Source organism: Rhagoletis pomonella, unplaced genomic scaffold (assembly GCF_013731165.1).
Source record: "Rhagoletis pomonella isolate Grant_MI unplaced genomic scaffold, Rhpom_1.0 Rhpom_scaffold_00011, whole genome shotgun sequence".
NCBI lineage: Eukaryota > Metazoa > Arthropoda > Insecta > Diptera > Tephritidae > Rhagoletis > Rhagoletis pomonella.
Window position 1 is genome coordinate 10,435,112 of NW_023458565.1, and position 21,025 is coordinate 10,456,136.

The 21,025-nt window shown below is 37.2% G+C and overlaps 3 protein-coding genes across 4 annotated transcripts; 1 reads left to right on the plus strand and 2 right to left on the minus strand.

Annotated features, from left to right (window-relative positions):
* Window positions 1–258: 258 nt before the first annotated feature.
* LOC118747153 (cuticle protein 16.5-like) lies at window positions 259–669 on the minus strand. Its single transcript, XM_036481140.1, has 2 exons — window positions 666–669; window positions 259–599 (listed from the first exon to the last, which is right to left on the minus strand). The coding sequence occupies exons 1-2, from the start codon at window positions 667–669 to the stop codon at window positions 259–261; spliced, it is 345 nt and encodes a 114-aa protein (XP_036337033.1).
* Window positions 670–4,950: 4,281 nt separating this feature from the next.
* On the minus strand, window positions 4,951–9,716 carry LOC118747025 (testis-specific gene A8 protein-like). Of its 2 annotated transcripts, none has more exons than XM_036481018.1 (3): window positions 9,626–9,716; window positions 5,401–5,613; window positions 4,951–5,328 (listed from the first exon to the last, which is right to left on the minus strand). In XM_036481018.1, the coding sequence occupies exons 2-3, from the start codon at window positions 5,410–5,412 to the stop codon at window positions 5,023–5,025; spliced, it is 318 nt and encodes a 105-aa protein (XP_036336911.1). In that variant the 5' UTR covers window positions 5,413–5,613; window positions 9,626–9,716; the 3' UTR covers window positions 4,951–5,022. The 2 variants fall into 2 exon arrangements, with proteins under 2 accessions (XP_036336911.1, XP_036336912.1); XM_036481019.1 differs by lacking the exon at window positions 9,626–9,716 and adding an exon at window positions 7,795–7,916.
* Window positions 9,717–11,911: 2,195 nt separating this feature from the next.
* On the plus strand, window positions 11,912–20,853 carry LOC118747154 (calphotin-like). Its single transcript, XM_036481141.1, has 4 exons — window positions 11,912–12,080; window positions 12,171–13,141; window positions 20,202–20,217; window positions 20,308–20,853. The coding sequence occupies exons 1-4, from the start codon at window positions 12,069–12,071 to the stop codon at window positions 20,737–20,739; spliced, it is 1,431 nt and encodes a 476-aa protein (XP_036337034.1). The 5' UTR covers window positions 11,912–12,068; the 3' UTR covers window positions 20,740–20,853.
* The last annotated feature ends 172 nt before the right edge of the window (window positions 20,854–21,025 follow it).

Below are 21,025 nucleotides of genomic sequence, written 5' to 3' on the forward strand. Positions count from 1 at the left end.
TTTCAATAAGTACTACACTAAAGTTGAGGGAACTGTATTCCTGGCTTGTGTTCTAGATCCTAGATAGACGAAGTTCTTCACTACTTCTTAGCAATAAATGCCAATGCAGTCTTAAAATGATGGTGTTTCGAATAAAACTATTTCGGATTTGGAAGGATAATAAAAAGAAAATCCAACTTATAAATGTATATGCAATTACTTTTAATATAATTTTTATTTCATAAACTAAGTAAAGTACTATATGTTCAGTTCATTCTCTTAGAACAGCAGCTGTGGCGCGGCGTAGTGAGACGCGAAAGGAGCTGCTGCATAGTGGGTAAGTGCTGGAACAGCCAAGGGCGCAGCAGCGGCATAACGAGCGACAACTGGAGCCGCTACTGGGGCAGCAGAAGCAACAACTGGAGCAGCAGCAATGCCATTATAATTTCTCGCGATCACTTGACTGCTTGTAGCGGTCACTACAGGCGCAGGAGCACCAAAAACAGCGGCGGGTGCGGCATAAGCCAATGGAGCAGCGGCTAGGATGCCGGGTTTAGCAGCAGCGCAAGCGATGAGAGCAAAGAGTACAATAGCCTTAAATAAAAGGATACAAGTTACTCCTATTATAAAAATTCTTTTAAATTACATACATATTTATTCGATTTCTTGTGACTCAAAATACTTACGCATTTGAACATGTTGTGGTTTCTTCGCTGTGTGTATTTTGCTTAAACAAGCTTAAGACAAGCGAGTGATTGATACCAATAACCAAATCGGTTTGATATTTATAGTACAATGGTAAAATGTAGTACATATAAAATTTAGGGGGTAAAATTACTAATTTCAATTCCTGCACGCATGCGAACTTCATACCGTTTTATGCTTTGTACAGTTTAGCTTAAACGTGTACGGCAGCTTCTGAAATTCCAATATTACAAATGCACACCGTGGTCTTATTTCTGTCGTTTACAACTAAGACGATATACTTACATATGAAAATATATATATGTATATATATATACCCTGTAGGGAACTCAACTAACTACAAATGCACTATAAGTTCATTATTTTCAAACTAGGTATGACGACGACTCGACTACTTGACTTTGCTTTCAACTGACTACTTTAACATAACGATGTCGTGCAAAAAAAGTTTGTTTGTTTTAAGCTAACTACAAAGTGGTTATTTATAAGTTGACTTGTAGTGCGCTAATTAATACAAATTAACAAATTTCACACACATATATTTCTTCGGTTGAACGCTGTATGACTTTGAAACAAATTAAAAGTTAGCCGTATTAATTGGGCCAAAAGTTGGTTATTTTATTTAGTAGTCGACTACGAAATTTCCGACAGGGTACATACAGATGTTCATACATATGTATGCACAGCTACTAGGTATGCAGCTAGATATTTGTGGTCAGTTCCAGTAGCGCCTCGATTAACATTTTGATTGGAGACTCAGTAAGCAAACTAATTAATTGCACTGAATTGTAATGAGGTGGAATTCAAAAATATTTGGTAAATTTCGAGCGAAACAGAAAAAAAAACATTGTCTTTGAAGGCCAATGTCACTGCAGTGTTTGAAATATTTGCAGATATTACCGTTTTGATTCACCGTTTACAAGAAAAGGCCAACTTAACTCAGTTAAGGGGTATCAACATAAAGTAATTCGGGCAAAAATACTGCGGAAAAATTCCGTTTCGAGGTATCTTCACTTACACAAAAAAATATATTTTTTACATTACATACAGAATTTTTTGAAACAGGTTTTCAATAACATAAATGCATTCCTGGTACCAAGTGTACCTGTTGTTCACCCGGAGCCGAATGATACGGTCGATCGCGGTCCAAGAAAAGCCATGTACATATATCCAAAGTTTTTAATTTTGCAGAAAAATTTGAAAAACTAAACGAGTTGCACAGCGACAATTTTCTAGATTGAAGCTTCTAAAAAGTGTCGCTGATTTTATTCCATACAAAGTTACTAGTATGTTCGGCAATTTGTTTTGTATGGAAGAAGATAATGACACCATCCGCGAAAAAAATAATTTACAAAAAATCAAACACGAATGCCTAGCCTCTTGAAACTTGCATGTGCAAGTACATGGCGTATGAGTAACATTCTCATGTTGTCTGGGGGGTAACTTATACAACGTGTACTTACGTTCAATTTTAACATTACCGTGATAAATGGGTAGATCCAATATGGAACCGCCATTTCTGCCAATTGAAAATTTTTAAGTGAATCCAATCGACTCTAATATTTTTGTCCACCATATTGGGTCCGCAATTTGTAATTTTTCCAATCTGACTTCAGATTCGTGATCACTGATCCCGATACAAGTAAGGAATTCTAAGTTAATTTCTATATCGAATTTTGGACAGAGCTGCAGGATGGTCTTGCCTCGAGGAGAAAACTTTTTAGTTTCAGTTCTTAGGTACCACCTTAAAGACATTAATTGAAAGCTCGCCAAATATTATTAAAATATTGCTAAGGAAGTATTTTTCTTTTTAATCTATATTTTTCTTTAATCTACTATAAACAACTTTTTTTGATTGCTGATTGTAGGTGTCAGCGAAAAATGTACAAAGGCGACCACCAAGTTCGACAAAAAAATGCATTTTTTCTTTTTCGAAATTGCCGTGCAAAAATACTCGATACTCAGGGGTGTACGGCGAACTATTTTTTATTTGCTTATAAGGTGGTACGGTCTAATTTACATACCTACATACATACATATATGTATACTCTGGCATTTTACGTATATTGCAGATATAATATCTAAATATAAATTGTATATAAATGTGTATGTATGTATGCAGTTGAGTGCCCGTGGTTTTTGTGGTTACTTTCAGTAGCGCATCGTTTAACATTTTGATTGAAGACACATTATGTAAAATAATGAGATGCACTGAATTGTAATCAAGTGGAAGCGTTAACATTGATTTGCATTTCACGCTTTAATTAAAGTGCGTAGGTAGTGTTTTGAGCCTGTAGCATTTATGTATTTTCAATATTTACAGTTATTGGAATATAAATTCTCAAATAAAGTAATTTTTAAAGGATTAAAATTATTCAAAAACTACAAACATTCAACAAGGGACATTTTCACAATGGATAGTTTACTTACATTCGGCAATGAATGCCGACTTTCAGTTAAAAAATTGAATTGAAACTATAAAAGTTTTATTTAAACTCTGAAAACAGCTCATAAAGTATTTTACATGCGTTTGAAAATAAGTCTTTCTTTTTCGAACTGCAATACAATACTAGAAGTTCTCATAGTTTCAGGCCATTTGTACTAGTAGTTTAGACTATGTATAAGTACATTTTAAATGCCTCTCAGGAGTTTATGTCAATGAATGTCAAAATTTGAATAGATAATACATTTCGCGAGCACAGAATCATCGAGGAAAATTTGATACCAAATTCTCACATAAGCTGCATTAATGTTCTCGTACAAAAACCGAAGATAATACATCCCGCAGGTAAGGCTTTTCAAAGCTTTCTATACTCGTAGGTTTTATGTGGATGCCCACAAGTTGAAAACTATCTCGATTATACAAAATATTTAGAAATCCTATAAAATATTTCCACGTGGGTCTGCACTAGCCCTCAGCTTATCTCGCGACTAAAGCTTATCCCGCTTGTGAAGAATTAAGGCAATTCGTGATCAGCTAATGCAAGCGACAGCAGACGTTCTTCGAGTACCTTTGGCGCTATTTTCGGGAGAATTTTCATTGGCAAGAGACAAAGAGAGCGCAGGATCTTGGTTTATAAAGCTGAAAAAGGGTATATACTTTTATACATTCGAGTTACTTGAGAGAATTAAGGAAACACATTTATGGGAAGTCCCTTTGACGTTCTCATGTTTCAACTGGAATAATAAAAAAATTAATTTCTCGAAAATTTTGTATGGCAAACCATTTAGATAATAAAATCCTACCATTTTCCATTGTCAAATGATTGCCATTTCACAATGTGGAACGCTCTACGAAATTACGTAAAAATTATTTAATTAACCATTCCAACAAAATTGGGAATTTGTGAGTGAGACCTATTGCACGATCTATGGGCTGTGTTAAATATGCAAATTAGCCGAATACAACTTAGTGAACAAACGCTAATGAACGCTGAGAAATATTCTACACGCAAAAACTGGCTGTTTGGTTTGCATTGTGGGCTGTCAGCGTCATCGGTCCGTAATTCTTCTGAGAACGACGAAGGACACCATAATCAATGATTTTTTTTACGAAAGACCGTGTTTATGCAAAATGTCCTTTAAAGACAAAAACATCAAGTTATGAAGGATCAATTGGCCGGATTGTGGAAAAATGCCACCAAAAATTACCTCGAACTGATTAGGTCCCTAAAAGGCCCCGTGGAGGGTATTTTTATGGTATATATTGATTTCCACATACATATAATGCCATAGTTGAAAACTATGAAAATAAAAATTCCGTTGAAATTTAAATATTTAGGAGAAGTTGACAAATCCTGCTGTTTCACATGCGAATTAGTTTCAGTATTATCAAAGAAAATTTATATCGTCGTTTAAAGTACAAAACCGCGTATCAACAAAATGCAAAACCTCGTATGTTAATTATGTAAATTATATTCTAGAGAGTAAAAACACTCATATTTCAAAATGGTTCTCTTTTTAATAAAGCAATCGCATTTCTGGCTAGTATATTTCAGGACGAATGGATAAGAATTGAGCCAAGAGCTTGTGTGAGCAAATCCAATTTTTGGCTGCAAATGTCAGTTACGCGGTTTTGCAAAATGAGCATACGCGGTTTTGTACTTTAAACGACGATATGCTGATCAGATGCAGACCTTCTTTGAAATTTATTGAGGCCAGAGTCTGAAATATTAGTTGTGCGACTGACTTTCATAATAAAAAGCATTCATAGAAAACGATAACGGTAAAAAATAAATAAAAACGGAGGAACATTTAAATGTTTGCGAGTCTATTTAATTATCCAAACACAAAATGAAGATCTCATTCTGAAACCAAGTTTTTGTGGTACTTTTTAATTTACAACAAAACCGGAGCAGCAGCAGCGGTGTACTTCAATGGAGCTACTGCAGCGACAGGTGCAACTGGGGCGGAGTAGACAGCAGGAGCGGCATAGCTAGCGGGCACAAAAGCAGCGCCATAGTTTTGTCTCACATCAACCGAACTGCTGGAGTAAGCGGCATCCAAATGTGCATTAGCATAGGCGATAGGCGCAGCAGCGTAGGCGGCTGGATAAGAGGCAACAACAGGAGCAGCAGCCAATGGGGCCGCAAATAGTTGTGGCTTGGCGGCAGCGCAGGCAATGAAAGCGCACAGGACAATGATCTGTAATAGAAGACAGGTTAAAAGTTAAAGCAAATGAATAAGACTTAGTATTTAGGATTGTATTTAGCTTACAAATTTGGCCATTTTTGTGTTGTTTGGTTGCTAAGTGAAGCGTTTAGAGAACAATGTGAATTTTGGTAATGTCATCGTCAGTTAACGCGCAGTGCTTATATACCCTCCAAAATTGGTAGAAGTTGCATAATTCAGTTCCGCACATTGCCATTGAAACGTGTGCGGAATTGCACTTTGTATGCTGGTGAGCATAAACGTTTTTGATATGCGTAACTGCATACAAAAAAAAAAAATTATAAATAAATAAAGGGGAAAAACAATGTTGTATTTATCTACATCTGTTTGGAGCTAAATGCTCTGCTTCTGCTTCTGCTTTTGACTTCTATGTGTAGGTGGGTGGTTGTACAAAAGCGCATACATATGTTAACATTTTGTATTTGTTCATGAGCTATTTATGCAGGAATGTTGGTATACAAAATGCATACCAGCGTGGGCCGAAAATCTGCTTTTTTAGAATTTTGGTTGTTAATAGCAAAAAATATGGTTCATTATGCTCTAATATTAATCTGTGTGAAAGATGACAAATTTTTGGTCAATATCATAGGCTCGCCCAAGTTCATCAAAGTTCAATTGCTCAAAAAATTAAAAATTCATAAATACATTATTAATATTTTTATTTTTTTTTATAAAATTGTATGTATATTCGAGAGTATTAGTCCTAAATAATTTGGTGTATGGACCTTTTTTGTAGAGAATCGAAGTAAGCTGAGAAAATTTTTTTTGCACTTGAAAATTAAATAAAATATAAAAAAGAAAAATTTTCTTTTTAGACAATAAAGTCAAAAAATAAAAAGAAACTTAAGCTAAAAACAAAAGAGCAAATTAAAAAAGAATACAAATAAAATAAGTTCCAGAAAATTTTAAAGATTCAAAAAATTAAATTTTTTTTGTTTGAAACAAAATCAAAAAGTTAAAAGAAACAAATTAAATTAATATATTTTTCTTTTCAAGACAATAAAATCTAGAAATTTAATTAGAAAAAGAAAAAATATATTTAAATAAAAAAAAAATAAATTTGTTTCGAAAATATTTTGTTCTTTTTATAATCTAGGTTCTATGTGTTGGAAAAAAATTTTTGTCCGATTTTTAAATTGCCTGTAATTTATGCCCAGTTGTAAAATGACTAAAAAAAATTTGGTCAAGTTAAAACTTACACAAATTTTATTTATCTTTTATGTGACTAAAAATATAAGTTGAAATATTCCTATTTTGTTTTTAAAAGACAAACATTTTTTTTTTAATGTATATCCAATTTTTAAATATACTAACACTCGACAGTATCACAATGTATGGACCGAAAAAAGTTGAATTTGTTCCAAGCGATTTTTAACACTCACTAGGAGAGTATTTCAGGGGCGCAACTGCTAAATCGTTTTTTTTATATATTTTTTGATGTGATATGTCGTTGTTAAGGTATTTAGAAAACCTATAATTGTATATACATGACTTTGCAAGCTATCTTCATTTGTCTACAAAAGGCACCCTGTACCTAATATTTTGTTTCAGAGAAATAATCTCCCTGCCAAATTATAATAATGACCAATGACCAAAATTTTGAAATTACCAAAAATTTATGTCTAGTTTAAAGTTACACAAATTTTTCGTCCAGAGTGTGAATTACCAAACAATTATGTCCTTTTTGAAATTTTTAATTATGATCGATTAACGTACATTTAAAAAGGGCTGAAAATGTATGTCCCATTTTAAATTACCATGCAATTTTGTTCAGTTTTAAAATGAAAAAAACTTTTATCACCAAAAATGTATAGCCCAAGAGGAGGTTATCAATTCATCGAAATATTTTTTTTACACATGTGTTACCGGATAACATTGGGCCGGTTGAAACGTTTATAATAATTCTTTTGGATCATAAAAAAACTAACGGTGCTTCTAAATTTGTATATAAGCATTCAATTCGGTTACTTAAAAATTGCTTGTAACCAAAAATTTTGTTAAAACTCCTCGGACGAGTTCGGTTTTGCTCAAATCTAAAAAGATAACCGAACGTTCAGATCGGTATCTGAGTTTGGTTGGGTACTAATAAAATATCATATTTTCACTGATTTTAGGTGGAATACCAACGCAAATATTTCTATCAAAACAAAGAAAGGCACGATTGACTGTAAATACAAAGATACCAGTGTACATATGTAAGTACAAACTTACATCTTCATAATGCATAATGCATTTGCAACGTAGAAGGAACATTTGCTCTAGTTTTATCTCTATTTTCTCATTTTTTGACTGCTTAAATACATTACTTATTAATGAAAATGCAGATAGATGCAAATTTTACGTATCATTCGATTATGCATAATGCAGTGACGACACACACACACATATGTACATACATATGAATGCAATTTTGCATTAGCATGAAAATAAAAAACAAACCAGGTTAACGTAGAAAGGCTTCCTTCGAAGATGAGAAAATCACAACATAGATATGCTGAGTATAAGGAATTTATTATGCAAAATTCATCGATACACAAACAAAAACTAAGCTATATTAAGACCGAGGCAAACGCGCAGAGAACAGCATTGCAAAAGTTCAATTTATACAAAAACCAACATTTATGTATGTATGTGTGCATATATGTATGTATATGTGCTTTATATGAATGTATGGTACAGGGTCGGACTAACATGCGCGAGGGCTCAACGGCCGGAGGAAATGTGGGGCTCTGTAGCGATTACCTGTAATGTAATGTATTGCGTTTTCTTTAGCTAAATATACATTTTTCGATCACAACTTCATAGGTTTGATAATTACATATCAGTTAAAAAATTCGGAACTCGGAATTAGTCAACTCTAAACCATAAGGAAAAAAGTACCTTTTCATTTCCTTAAAATTACTTTTCCTGGATTTTATCCCAAAATATTTTACTTCCTGTTTGTATAAATTTTTCTGCTCCTGGTAAAACAATTTTTTTCCCAAAAAAAAAAAATATTTGCTAGAAATCCTTTTTTTTCCAAAAATGTTTCTCTCAAGCGAATATTTTTGCCTAAATGTATTTTTTCTTAAAATGAGATTTAAAAAAAAAATTATTTTTTATTAAACTAAAAGCAGTCTTTTCCAATTTGTGGTAAATTTTTCTATTTTGAATATTTCAAAAATTGTACGATAAAAATAGCTAAATATAAATGATGCACATTACAAAAGACAAACAACTTTAAAATTATTTGTTATATTTGTTATGCATGCAAAACAACGCCTGCCTTGAGTTATGCTGAACCTTTTGTTCAAAAAAAAAAACATTTTTTAATTTAAAAAATTAGCACAAGCTGAGAACTGTCACGGTTTGTGTCTTGTAAACTAATAGTAAATTAGATTTTCCTTTCCAACTTTTGTGCCACCGCAAAACCCAACACTGAAAAAGAAAAAGTAACAGCAGAGTCTTATGTTTTTGAGGTTGCTGATTACGACCCTAGAGCATGATTTTAAAAATTCATAATGGCGAATCCAATATGGCGGCCAAAAAATTAAAATTTTTCGGTTCCCTTGAAATGTTTTCCTCTGAGGTTCTTCGGGCCGCTTATTACGAATCTGAAGTGAGGTTGGAAAAATTCAAATGGCGGACCCAATATGGCGAAAAATATTAGAAATCGATTAGATGAGCTTTAAAACTTTACAATCAAGGGTTCTTAAGGTCTCTGATTACGATTCTATTGCTTTAAAAGGAAACATATCTACTTTTTAAACTACACTTTATTTTTAGAAAACAGCTTTCTAAAAGACAGAGTAACGCCTCGTCGTTAGATCGCAGATATTTTAATTAGTCTTTCGAAAGACAGGTAAGAGCTTTCAAGACAGTTGCCAGAATTGCCCTGTACAAATTTGCAAACAATTAATATTCTAGTGATTGCCGCGGCCCGTCGGCCCATGCCATAATCCGGCCCTGTATATGCATATAAATGCCTGTTCATATGCGACGTTTACAAGTTTAAGACATCACAAACAATAAGAAAACAAGACGACACCGATTATGTTGTTAGAACAGATGACAAAAGTTGTGCACTTCTTCTCGATGGCTCGAGCAGTATATCGTCGCAGCAATGAGAGTTTTTTTTCATGCATTTTTTTTCTATATAGATGGGTACAGTCTTTTTTTCGCTGTTATATTGTTGCTTTTGTATTCACTTGTACCAATACATAGAAAAATCGGTGATGACATATACATACATACACATACAACACATAGACAATAACTGTAAAGTTGGTACTTGTATCCAGGCGAAAAGTAGGTGAAGAACGACATTAAAGTTGCAACACAGCTGGCACCAACCAACAAATCGACCGACACTTACAGACTGTGGGAAAATATAGAAAACGATGATGGTGATGATGATGATGAAGAGAGCAATTGAGAGAGTATCTATGTGTTATAGAGTGGGCAAATGGGAGTGGTGGCAAGTAAACAATGATGAAAACTTTTTATATTAATATCAGAAGAATTTACTCTGGAAAATGGATGTTGCTCGATATAGTACTTGTGCAACGGTACAGTTGTGTTTGCGAGTGTATGCTCGCAGTTACTGTTTTTATTGCTATTGTTGCTTATGCTACCAGCTGTTTTATACTTTGCGCAATTTCAAGTTGCAAATGTAATTACGCTAAGTGCAGGATTTCTTGTCTTACGATTCCCAGAACATGCCTCATTTGAGTTTGGAATGAAATTTTGCAACTAAGTGAGAAATTATTGCGAAAAGATAACAGACAAGAAAATAAAAATGAAAATAGACAAGCCAGGCCTTTGATGTTTAACGAAAGTGATTACAATAAAAAAATGAGAAGGTTAAAGAAAAGTAGGTATTTTGCTTTAATATATCAAGTTTTAAAGTAATTTGTATAACAAAAAAAAATGTATGGTCTGTCCGCTGGTAATCTTAGGATGAGCTTGTCTTTCAAAGTTTTAAGTGAATGAGCATTTTTTGAGGTGAATCTTTTTTTAGCGGGGTAGTGAAATAAGTAATCGCAACGGAAACATGCAACGGAGGTGCAACCATTTTCCCTTTCTCTGGTTCCGCCTGCAGCAAAACCGAAGGCGAACACGAAGAAGATGATCCCGAAAACGAAAGCGAGCACGAAGATGAATGCGAAAACGGAGACAAGCACGAAAACGAAGACGAACCCGAAAAGTAAAACGAACACAAAGAATACGAATGCGAATACAAAGACCACGAAGGACCCTACAAGCAATTGAAATTGCGCAACTACGACAAATATGTATACGAATTAGGGCCCGAAACCGAATACGAATACGATTGCGAATACAAAGACGAAGAAGGACCCAAAAACAACAACGAATATGTATACGAATTAGGGTCCGAAACCGGAGACGAATTCGAATACGGGGACAACTACGAAGACGAATACGAATGCGAATACGAATACAAAGTCGAAGCCGAAGCCGAAGATCAGTACAAGCGAGGGTCTGTCTTGGAGCAATCAATATATATATATAAATATACAACCGTGTACGCTAAAAATTCCTCCGAATTCTAGTAACATGCTAGGTTTGGGACCCGCCACGTTAAATAAAGGGTCAATTTGGAGTAATGGGGAAAGTGCCGATCACCGAAAGATTGATCCGAATGCAGCATTACCAAAAAATTTATCAAAGCTTAAAAAGACGCTTCCTTATTAAATTTTAAAGCCGTCGCTATTATGCAGTGCAGGTCCTGATCACATGATTTCACTTTCAGTGGCTTTTACGATGCAGAAAGTTGGGCAAATCGATACAAGTGATTTAGAAATATAAAAACGTCTATCAAATCGATGCACGAACGAGATTAAAAACCCGTTTTCCCGAAGACATTTATTCAAAGGGTTGCCACCTTTTTAAAATTCAAATTTATTTTTTTTTTTTATTAAATATTACAAACATCACATATTGTCAAACGAAGTACTTATGTAGATTTAAAAAAGATTTCTTAAATTTGTAAGAAAGATTTTAATTTTGAAAAGGATTGCCACCTTTTTAAAAGTCAAATTCAATTATACAAAATGGATATCAATCGAAAGAGGTACAAGAAATCTTTGTATCGAAAATATTTTTCAAGTGCGTGGCCACCTGTTTAAAATTCAAATAAAATTGCAAGCTAAGTAAATTAAAGGTTGCCACCTATTTACAAGTCTCATTAATTTTAATCGGTTAGGTTTAAGGATGTATTATAATCAAGAAAGTCAAACCAAATAGTTTTAAGAAAGCTTTATTTAAGAAACAATTTTGTAGAGGATTGCTATCTGTTTCAAATCGAAATTCTATTTTAGTGACATTCAATTATATAAGCATAATTAAAAAAATATATTTATAGTATATAGACTGGCGTTAAAATGTACATAAGGTGCTTTTATATTGAAAAAGCCAATTTAATTGAAATTTAACACTTCTCTTTTGTGTTGCATTTGAAATCATAAATCGGCACGATGTTCATATAAAGTTAAGTTATACATATTACAATAAAGTGCATGCATTCTTTAGCCACCTTTTGTGCCAGTGAACTAATTATCTATGCACCCACTAACTTTCCTCAATGCCAACTGTTAAGAAAAAGCTTCCAAAGTTTACGGTATAAAAACGTGTATTGGCAGCAAAGAAGACACATTCACAATTCAATTCGCTAAGCTAACGCAACAAGGGACGAATAAAAATTAACATCGAAAATGACTAAATTCGTAAGTATAAACTTTTAAGTTCAACTTTATTGCATTCATCTGAAATTTGCTTAGATCCTAAATTATCGCTGCCATTTTCTTACTTTGCAGTTGATTGTCCTGTGCGCCTTCATTGCCTGCACTGCCGCCAAGCCAAGTTTGCTAGCTCCTTTTGCTGCTCCATTAATCTCAGCTCCCCTTGCCGCAGCTGCATTTAATGCACCACTGGATGCCGCCTATGCTAGCAGTCGCCTCGATGTTAACCAGAGATTTGCGGGCGCTTTTGTACCTACAGCATTTGCCGCAGCTCCAGCAAAGCTTGTGGCATCTGCTCCAGTCGCCACATCTTTAGCCGCACCATTTGCTGCGCCTCTGGCTGTAGCTCCAGCAAAACTTGTTGCCTCCGCTTCAATTGCTGCACCATTGGCGGCTCCATTGGCCGCTCCTGTTGCCTACACCAACCTTCCTCTGGATGCCGCTTATGCTAGCAGCCGTCTCGACATTAACCAGAGATATGCCGGCGCCTTTGTGCCCACCACCTTCGCCGCTGCTCCAGCAAAACTAGTAGCTCCTGCCCCAGTTGCAGCTCCTTTGGCCGCTCCAGTGGCTGCCCCAGCAAAACTTGTAGCCCCGGCTCCAGTTGCCGCTCCATTGGCCGCTCCTGTTGCCTACACCAACCTTCCTCTGGATGCCGCTTACGCTAGCAGCCGTCTCGACATTAACCAGAGATATGCCGGCGCCTTTGTGCCCACCACCTTCGCCGCGGCTCCAGCAAAACTAGTAGCTCCTGCCCCAGTTGTAGCTCCTTTGGCCGCTCCAGTGGCTTCCCCAGCAAAACTTGTAGCCTCGGCTCCAATAGCCGCTCACCTTGCCTACACTAACCTACCTTTGGATGCCGCTTATGCTAGCAGTCGCCTTGACGTTAACCAGAAATATGCTGCCGCTTTCTTTCCCGCAGCTTTCACCGCGACACCTGCCAAGCTTTTAGCTCCAGCTGCACCGGTGGCAGCCGCATCATTTTCTGCACCAGTAGCTTCATTAACGCCGCTGAAGTACACCGCGGCCGCGCCAGCTCTATGGTAATTTCTACCAACCCCTTGGACACGCTGTTTATTATTGCCTATTTAGTAGATAAGTGTATTTGTATGTATGTAAATAATATTTAAATCGAATGTAATAAAAGTTTGTATTTAAAAACTAAAACTGTGTTTGGTGGATTTTGGGTAAAATTGTTCAACTATCTCAAAGCTTAATTGAAGGCAAGTAACTTAAGCAATTCACTTGATGGTATGCGTCTTGAGGTTGACGCACAATGGTGGAGCCTGCCTCGGAACGGCAACTGTTTTTTAACGAAAAAAAAATTTCAGAACCTTATTCCCGACAAGGAAGCTTGACATCGATAAAAAGTGATAGACAGTTAGAGCGGTTAGAATGAACCAGTGCGACTTTGGTGGTTAACGTTTGGGTTCATACTTCAGGTGCATACTACAATAGGGACTATCGTCAAACTTAGAGGCGAAGAGTGCTAGCTGTTTCGGGAAATGGACACCCTTGTACTGCTGAAGCCTCCGACTGCGTCCCTTATAAAAGGGATCACTACATAGCTAGACTATGACCAATCTAAGTTTTCTCCATTGGCTTCACCTCAAATTCATGAGTAGACAAAAGGCAGTAGTTGGAAGCAAGCCCCCTGAGCTTTAACATGGATGGACCGAAACTTGAGGAAAGGGTCGATGAAGGGGTCTCTTTAAAAATCAAAGTAAGGCTTCCAAATCATTGAATTATTTTGCAGACAGTAGTAGTTATTTAGCTGGCATAAGGGAAGCAGTCGATTTCTTCCTCGATCTACTCTGGTAACACAGCGGCGAGCTTGGATTCTGAGGGCAATTTAGTTGGCTCTGTATAGTAGTAGCTTCGAGTCGATCTCATTGTGACAGATGGTTGGAAATATAGCGTTGAAGTACCTTTGACTATATAAGGAGAATTTTTGAATGGACGAAGCTCTTATCACTTAAGCGGCATCTTAGTGTCTAAGTTGTTTGGTGGTTCATGAAGTAAAATCACCTTAAGCCTTTTTCTTTAGCTTTCCGCCTGTCAAAGGCTCTTAGAAGCTATTCGGTACTGACACCTATCGCCTGTTCCCTAGACATGCATTGGTACTTTTCGTGTCGCTAAGGAATTATTTTCGGTATCTTTTTTTAAGCAATTCTGTTTTTTTTTGTGCCCTTCCGTGAGTTTTTTGGACCTTTTCCAAATTTTTCAGTATGATGGAGAGTTTTTTCGATACCAATTCGGACTTTTCGGGAGTGCTAAGGATTTTTTTCGGTAACTTTCAGGTTTTTATTGGGCGCTTTCGAGACTTTTAGAAACTTTTCAAGACCCCTTCGGAATTGTTTTGGGATTTTCGGAGTTTTTCAATACGCCTTCGGATTCTTTTGGGACTCTACGGAATTTTTTCGAAACCTTTTCGTGATTTTCTCTGGACTTTTCGTGAGTTAGTACATACTATTTATTGAGATTTTTGGAGAACATTCATAGTCGAGGTAGCTTCTCCTAAAGGAGAATCTGCGAATGGTCGCAGTTATTTTTGCTGCACACTGTAGACTAGGGTGGATCGAAAAACTCGAATTTTAGAATTCAGAATCGGCGGGGTGTGGAAAATTTGTATAACCATATCAAGTTTCAGCGCGATAGATTGATATTAACTATTCCCACATTGGCTTAAAGTTTTGAAATTTGCACAACTCGCTGCAGCAATTGACGTCTTCTGGTTTGCCTGCACTCGTCGAGTTTCTGAATTTCACCCTGCGTGCCTCTAGGTCGGGGGTGGGCATACTAGATGTACATAAAGCATGAAAGAGCTTTGTCTACAGGCAGGCTGGAGCCCACCACCGCTCTAGTTCTTTTTCAGCCTATTGTGGTTGATAATTCTGATCCCTTGTTTTGTAATTTCCTCTCATTTGTCGTGATCTTAAGTATTAGGCTCAATGGCTTTCACAAAGAGTGTTTCTGACTGCCTGCCCACTACTAAGTGCTCCTCCTAGTTTACCGCAGTTTCCACTGCCGACTAATAAGAATGTTTTTCCTGTTTCCTGGGCCACGGTCGGCGTCAAACAGATTTGAAGTACCTGGGACTTATCCTGCAGTAGAATTCTTCGCTACTCTCTAAATAGAAGTCAGTGGCGCCTAAAAGTATATATCATTGAAAAGTAACACATGCAGTGTGTATTCAGCCAAGTGTGGTAGTATCAGGGGCGTGTAACTAGATGTTGCATGTTGTTAGGAGCGTATGTTATCCTTTTAGAGATTTTTAGCGATCAATATTAGCGATAGCGAATGTTGGAATCCGGCTGCTGTATTCCAAACTCCTGTGGATGACTCATGTCCGAGCGCCCACTTGCAGGGCTACGAGAGTGCAGATGGTGTGTAAACGTCTAGCGGGAAAATCCTGGAGTTGTACTTTACGGATCCTTAGACGGATGTACACCATGATAGTATTACCAATAGAACGTATGGGTCGATGGCTTGGGCTTCCAGGACTATCTATCCTCCCACCCGTGAGGCAGTCTCTCACCTTGAATCAACGTCAGGCGTGTGTTTGCAATACGGGGGCAATACGCACGTGTCCGACGGCAGCGCTGGAAGTAATGCTGGAACTTCAGCCACTGCATCTATCTGTCGAACAAGCCGCAAATCGGACTCCCGTTTATTTTGAGAGAGAGGGCTTTGACAAAGGTGAGGTTTTGTCATCAAGTAGGGGTTTTTGATAGAAACTATTATACATCAAGGCGACCTGGAGTACCTCTATCATGGAAAGATACACCCAGGTGAGCACATTAAAGTGGTATGCAAATGGCTCTGAAACTCCTGAGGGGATAGGAGCAGATGTTTATGGCCCTAGACTGAAGCTTTCGGTGCTCTTGGGAACTTTTCTCAGCATATTTCAAGCGGAAGTCTATGCCATAAGTCTGTGTGCTGAGATTTACCTTCGGAGGAAGTTTTGAAGCAATACAATTCTGATTTTAAGCGATAGCGAAATCTAATCCTAGATGGTTCTAGAGTGCGTAGAGAGGCTTAATGGTCTGCCTGTGAATAACACCCTCCAATTGGTATAGGTACCAGTGCACATGGGAGTCGAAGGTAATGGCGAAGCAGACCATCTGGCCAGGCTGACAACTGCCACCACCCCGATAGGACCGGAGCCCGTTCTTACAATGGGTATCAACACGATAAAGGAAACGCTGAGGAAGGAAAAGACCAGGCTAAGGGAACTACTTTGGCATAATACCATGGGACTTCGTCAATCCAAAAACTTACTAGGAGGGTAGGGAGGGTACTAGGGATCATTACGGGTGTATGTATAATTTAGGAATCCACTCTAGTGACCTATGTCGCTTCTGTGACGCTGCCAAGGACACTCAATTACACCCCCTTTTGGAGTGTGAGGCCGTCGCATTTATGGCCAAGGGAGGACCAAATACACTTTGTACCCCCGGGCTCAATTCTGAAATTTCTAGAGTCTCTAGGGCTAGGTAAGGCACGGAGATGAGCTAAGGGCATAATATACCTACTGGTCGCCGTACTTTATTCAACTATCTATCTATCTATCTTGAGGCACATGACTATTACACAAAACCCACACTGCCTTCCAGGCAAGCTATGTCGTGTTTTGATTCTAATTTGTAAGTTTTTTAGAAAGTCGACACTAAATAAAAATTGCCAATTTATGCAATGGCTTTCGAGTCGTTTTCCTTGGTTTCTAACAGACAGTCCAAGATCTGTACAGCAAATATATCACAGCTGGGGAGGGAGGAGAAAGAAAGGGATGCGGAGGGAAATTATGATGCTAGTCTTCCTATAACTCACAACAGCCAATGTTTCAAGCTCCAATCCAATACTTGTCTTACTAACGCACGTAGCTATCGATTAAGCGGTTTTTAAGACCCGCTAAAACCTTACCGTAGTTTGATACGATTATATAAGTCTTCTAAACCCCGCCGAATCCGAGTTCTAAAATTCATGTCACTGAGAAGTCACTTGCGCATACCAGTGCTTCTTCGATTCGACCAAAGAGACACCCTTACACCTTCCAAAAGAACGTGATGCCATTTCCAGGAGACGCGAGAGAAACCCAAGCCGTATGTAACCACGGTAGGAGCACATTCACTCACTACCTCATGCAGATCAGGTGGATTTTTTGGTTAGGTTAAATGGAAGTACTGAGAAGAGCAATGGTCACAATAGACCCTTAGAAGGCAGAACACATCTCTCCCACGTGAGCTTCCGCGATAATTTAGTAGCGAGCAAAAAATGCTTAATTTCAAATTTTTTATTGTTGAGAACGCAGTCTAGTTATCTTAATATCATTACATTAAACGAGCAATTCTTGCATATATATAAGTAAATATATACATCCATAGGGTTCTCGGAAACGGATCTAATGATTTTGATAAAATTTTGTGCACAGATAATATTTTGGATTTTAAGATTATCTGAATAGGCATTATCTCCGAGAAGACTCGTACAAGTTTGACACCTATTCAAAATTGGTTACAAATTATCATAATATAGGTATCACATTTCAGTTATTTTACAGACCCCTAATTCAAAAATATTTTTAAATAGGGTTGCCACCTATTTTGAATCGCATATTTATTTAATTTTTTGTTTAGATAAAAAAGTTAAAATATGACTTTTCTTGGGTACCAAGAGAAAGTTCTTAAACAATGCTTACCCTATATACAAAATGTTATCCCTTAGGATAAGGTTGCCACTTATTTTCGATTCTACACAATTTATCTGAAACATCGCAATATGGATATCAAATGAAGGGTATTGTTGAGAACTTTGGTCAGAAAATATTTTCCATCAGGGTTGCCACTCTTCTATGTTTTTATTTTGTTAATTTCAATCAACATTTTTTTAATGTATACATAGCTCATATACGCTCAAGATAAGTACCATTCATTCCAGCGTATTTCGGAATAGGATTGCCACCTAAATTTTAGAGTAAGAAATTTACTTAATATATATCGAAATCTAAATTTTCTTTTTACTCCCAAAATATTTTTTTAAAACTATCAAAATCTTGAAAACGTTAAAACGTATATGCACTTGGTTTTTATGACTAATGTCATGCGGGGCAATCCCCGTTATTCTAATTACTATGCCGTTATGAAACAAATTTTATTACGCTCAGTGTTAACTAAACAATGCATTTGAAATAAGTACATAAATACAATATTTTTTGATTGTTGACTACTTACCAAAAGCGTGAGGTGATAAAGTAATACCGCTTAAATTGATACAATCGCACAAACTTGCACATGCATACGTAAATATGTATGTATATGCAGACATGCTTGAATATCACTTACGCATGGTGGCCCTACAGTAGCAGGGAACGCGTGCGGATATGGCATTTAGCGAAGGCAAAAGGAAAATCCGAAAATCTACTCACTCAAAAAAACACAAAAAACACAACGCACACAAACAAAAATAAATACAACAAGTAAGAAAGTCTAAGTTCGGGCGGAGCCGAACATTAAATACCCGGCGCAAGTATTAAATATATGTTTTCCACCTTTCCGAAAGCTACCGCTACATGATAAGCCGGGGTGTATACATTTTAAGTAAATTAGTGTCCTTAAATTTCGAAATATTGAAATTTCAAGCATATCTCAAATTTACCGTTATATGAAAAGCGGCCTCAATTTTAGTCCGATTTCAACAATTTTCAACGGTTTGCTTTTATGTGGCAAGCACAATAACCATACCGAGCTTGGTACAAATTGCTAGAACGGTTAGCGAGATACATATATGTGATCACAAGTGGGCGGTGCTACGCCCATTTTCCAAAATTTTGTCATAAACGTATTTCTTGGTAAAGAATTGTTGCAATCATCAATTTTGAATAAATTAGCTTCAATATTTACTGATTTATCGAAGATTTTGTATTTCTCGAAATTACCGTTATATGGTATGTGGGCGTGGTTATTGTCCGATTTTAGAAATTTTCGGCCAGTTGGTATGCTGTACCAGGATCAATAACTGTGCCAAGTTTGGAAGAAATTGGTGTAGCGGTTACCAAGATATACACATGAAACCATAAGTGGGCGTGGGTACGCCCATTTCCCAAAATTTTCTAATATTCTTATTTTTCGTCTAAAACTCAATGCAAATATCAATTTTGAGAGAATTATCTTCAGTAGTTACTAAAATATCGCAGTTTAGGTACTTCTTAAAATTACCGTTATATGGGAGGTAGGCGTGGTTATTGTCCGATTTTTAAAATTTTCAGCCATTTAGTATGCTGTACTAAGGCCATCAACTGTGCCAAGTTTGGAAGAAATTGGTGCAGCGGTTACCAAGATATACACATGTAACCATAAGTGGGCGTGGCTACGCCCATTTTCCAAAAATTTATAATATTCGTGTTTTCCGTGTGAAACTCATTGTAAGTATCAATTTTGAATGAATTGTCTTCAGTAGTTACTAAAATATCGCAGTTTTCGTATTTCTTAAAATTACCGTTATATGGGAGGTAGGCGTGGTTATTATCCGATTTCGCCCATTTTCAATACCATCCGTCCCACGCCCAAAAGAAGTTCACGTACCAAGTTTCGTTAAGATATCTCAATTTTTACTCGAGTTATCGTGTGCACAGACGGACGGACGGACGGACGGACGGACGGACAGACAGTCACCGCTTAATCGATTTCTCTTTTCATTCTGATCATTTATGTATACATTTGTCTATATCTATCTCGATTCGTTTTGCCTGTTACAAACAACCGTTATGTGAACAAAATTAATATACCCTTGTGCACAAGTGCGCTCGGGTATAAAAACAAAGACTGCACGTACGTGCCAAGCATTATTGAATTACCCCCGAAGACCTCTAATGGTGCGTGTAACCAACAGAATATGTGTCGAATTGTGCGTGGTCAGTTATAGGCGGCGTGTATATGGTGTGCATGTAAATGTGTAATTGTGTACACAGAAGTGGCGTAGACCTTTGCTCTGGCGAAGAACGAGTATAAAAAGCCAAAACCGTTAACTGATGGACATCATAAGTCAAAAAGTCTTCAGCGAAGCAACACCAAAAAAATAACAACAAAAAAAATAGTAAATCAAATCAAGCAAAATGTTCAAATACGTAAGTGGCATTTGTGGGCACTTTTTATAAACTGTGTCTGGCTTAAACAAATAATTGGATTAATTAATTTTTTATTTACTTTTTGTATAGGTCATTGTCATCCTCGCCATCATTGCCTGTGCCGCTGCCAAACCCAGCCTATTGCACGCACCACTCGCCGCTGCTCCATTCGCCGTTGCCGCGCCAGCACCGTTCATCACCGCCACCAGCAGTCAAGTTGTTGCAAGAACACATAATGGCATTGCTGCCGCCCCCATTGTTGCCGCTGCGCCGCTTGCTGCCCGACTGATCGCGCCAGCTCCACTTGCCGCCGCTGCACCATTGGCAGCACCGATCGCCGCACCACTGGCCCGTTATGCTGCCGCTCCGTTCGCCGCACCACTGGCCCGTTATGCTGCACCGATCGCGCACTATGCTGCTTCTCCCTTCGCTTATTCGGCGCCTTTGGGTGCGCCCCTCGCCTATGCGCCCTCTTATGCGGCGCCTCTGCACTACGCAGCAGCAGCACCTGCGCTGTGGTAATGCTCGACGATGATAACCGAGTTTGCTTAGATTAGTTTAAGAAAAGATTTTGTGAAAAATTAAAAATAAAAAGTAGTAGTTTGTACAAATCATTTTGGCTTCATTTTTTATTCATACTTGGCCCTTTGATGCGCTTGCTTTCTTGTTTTTGATTTTTCTCCCTGTTTTTCTTGCATTGTATGAAATATATTTTCACCAACCTATTTATTCTACAAATGACTGCGATAAATTATTGCTAGCTGAAAGCAAGCATACATCTTATTCACATGCATGTATGTATGTATGT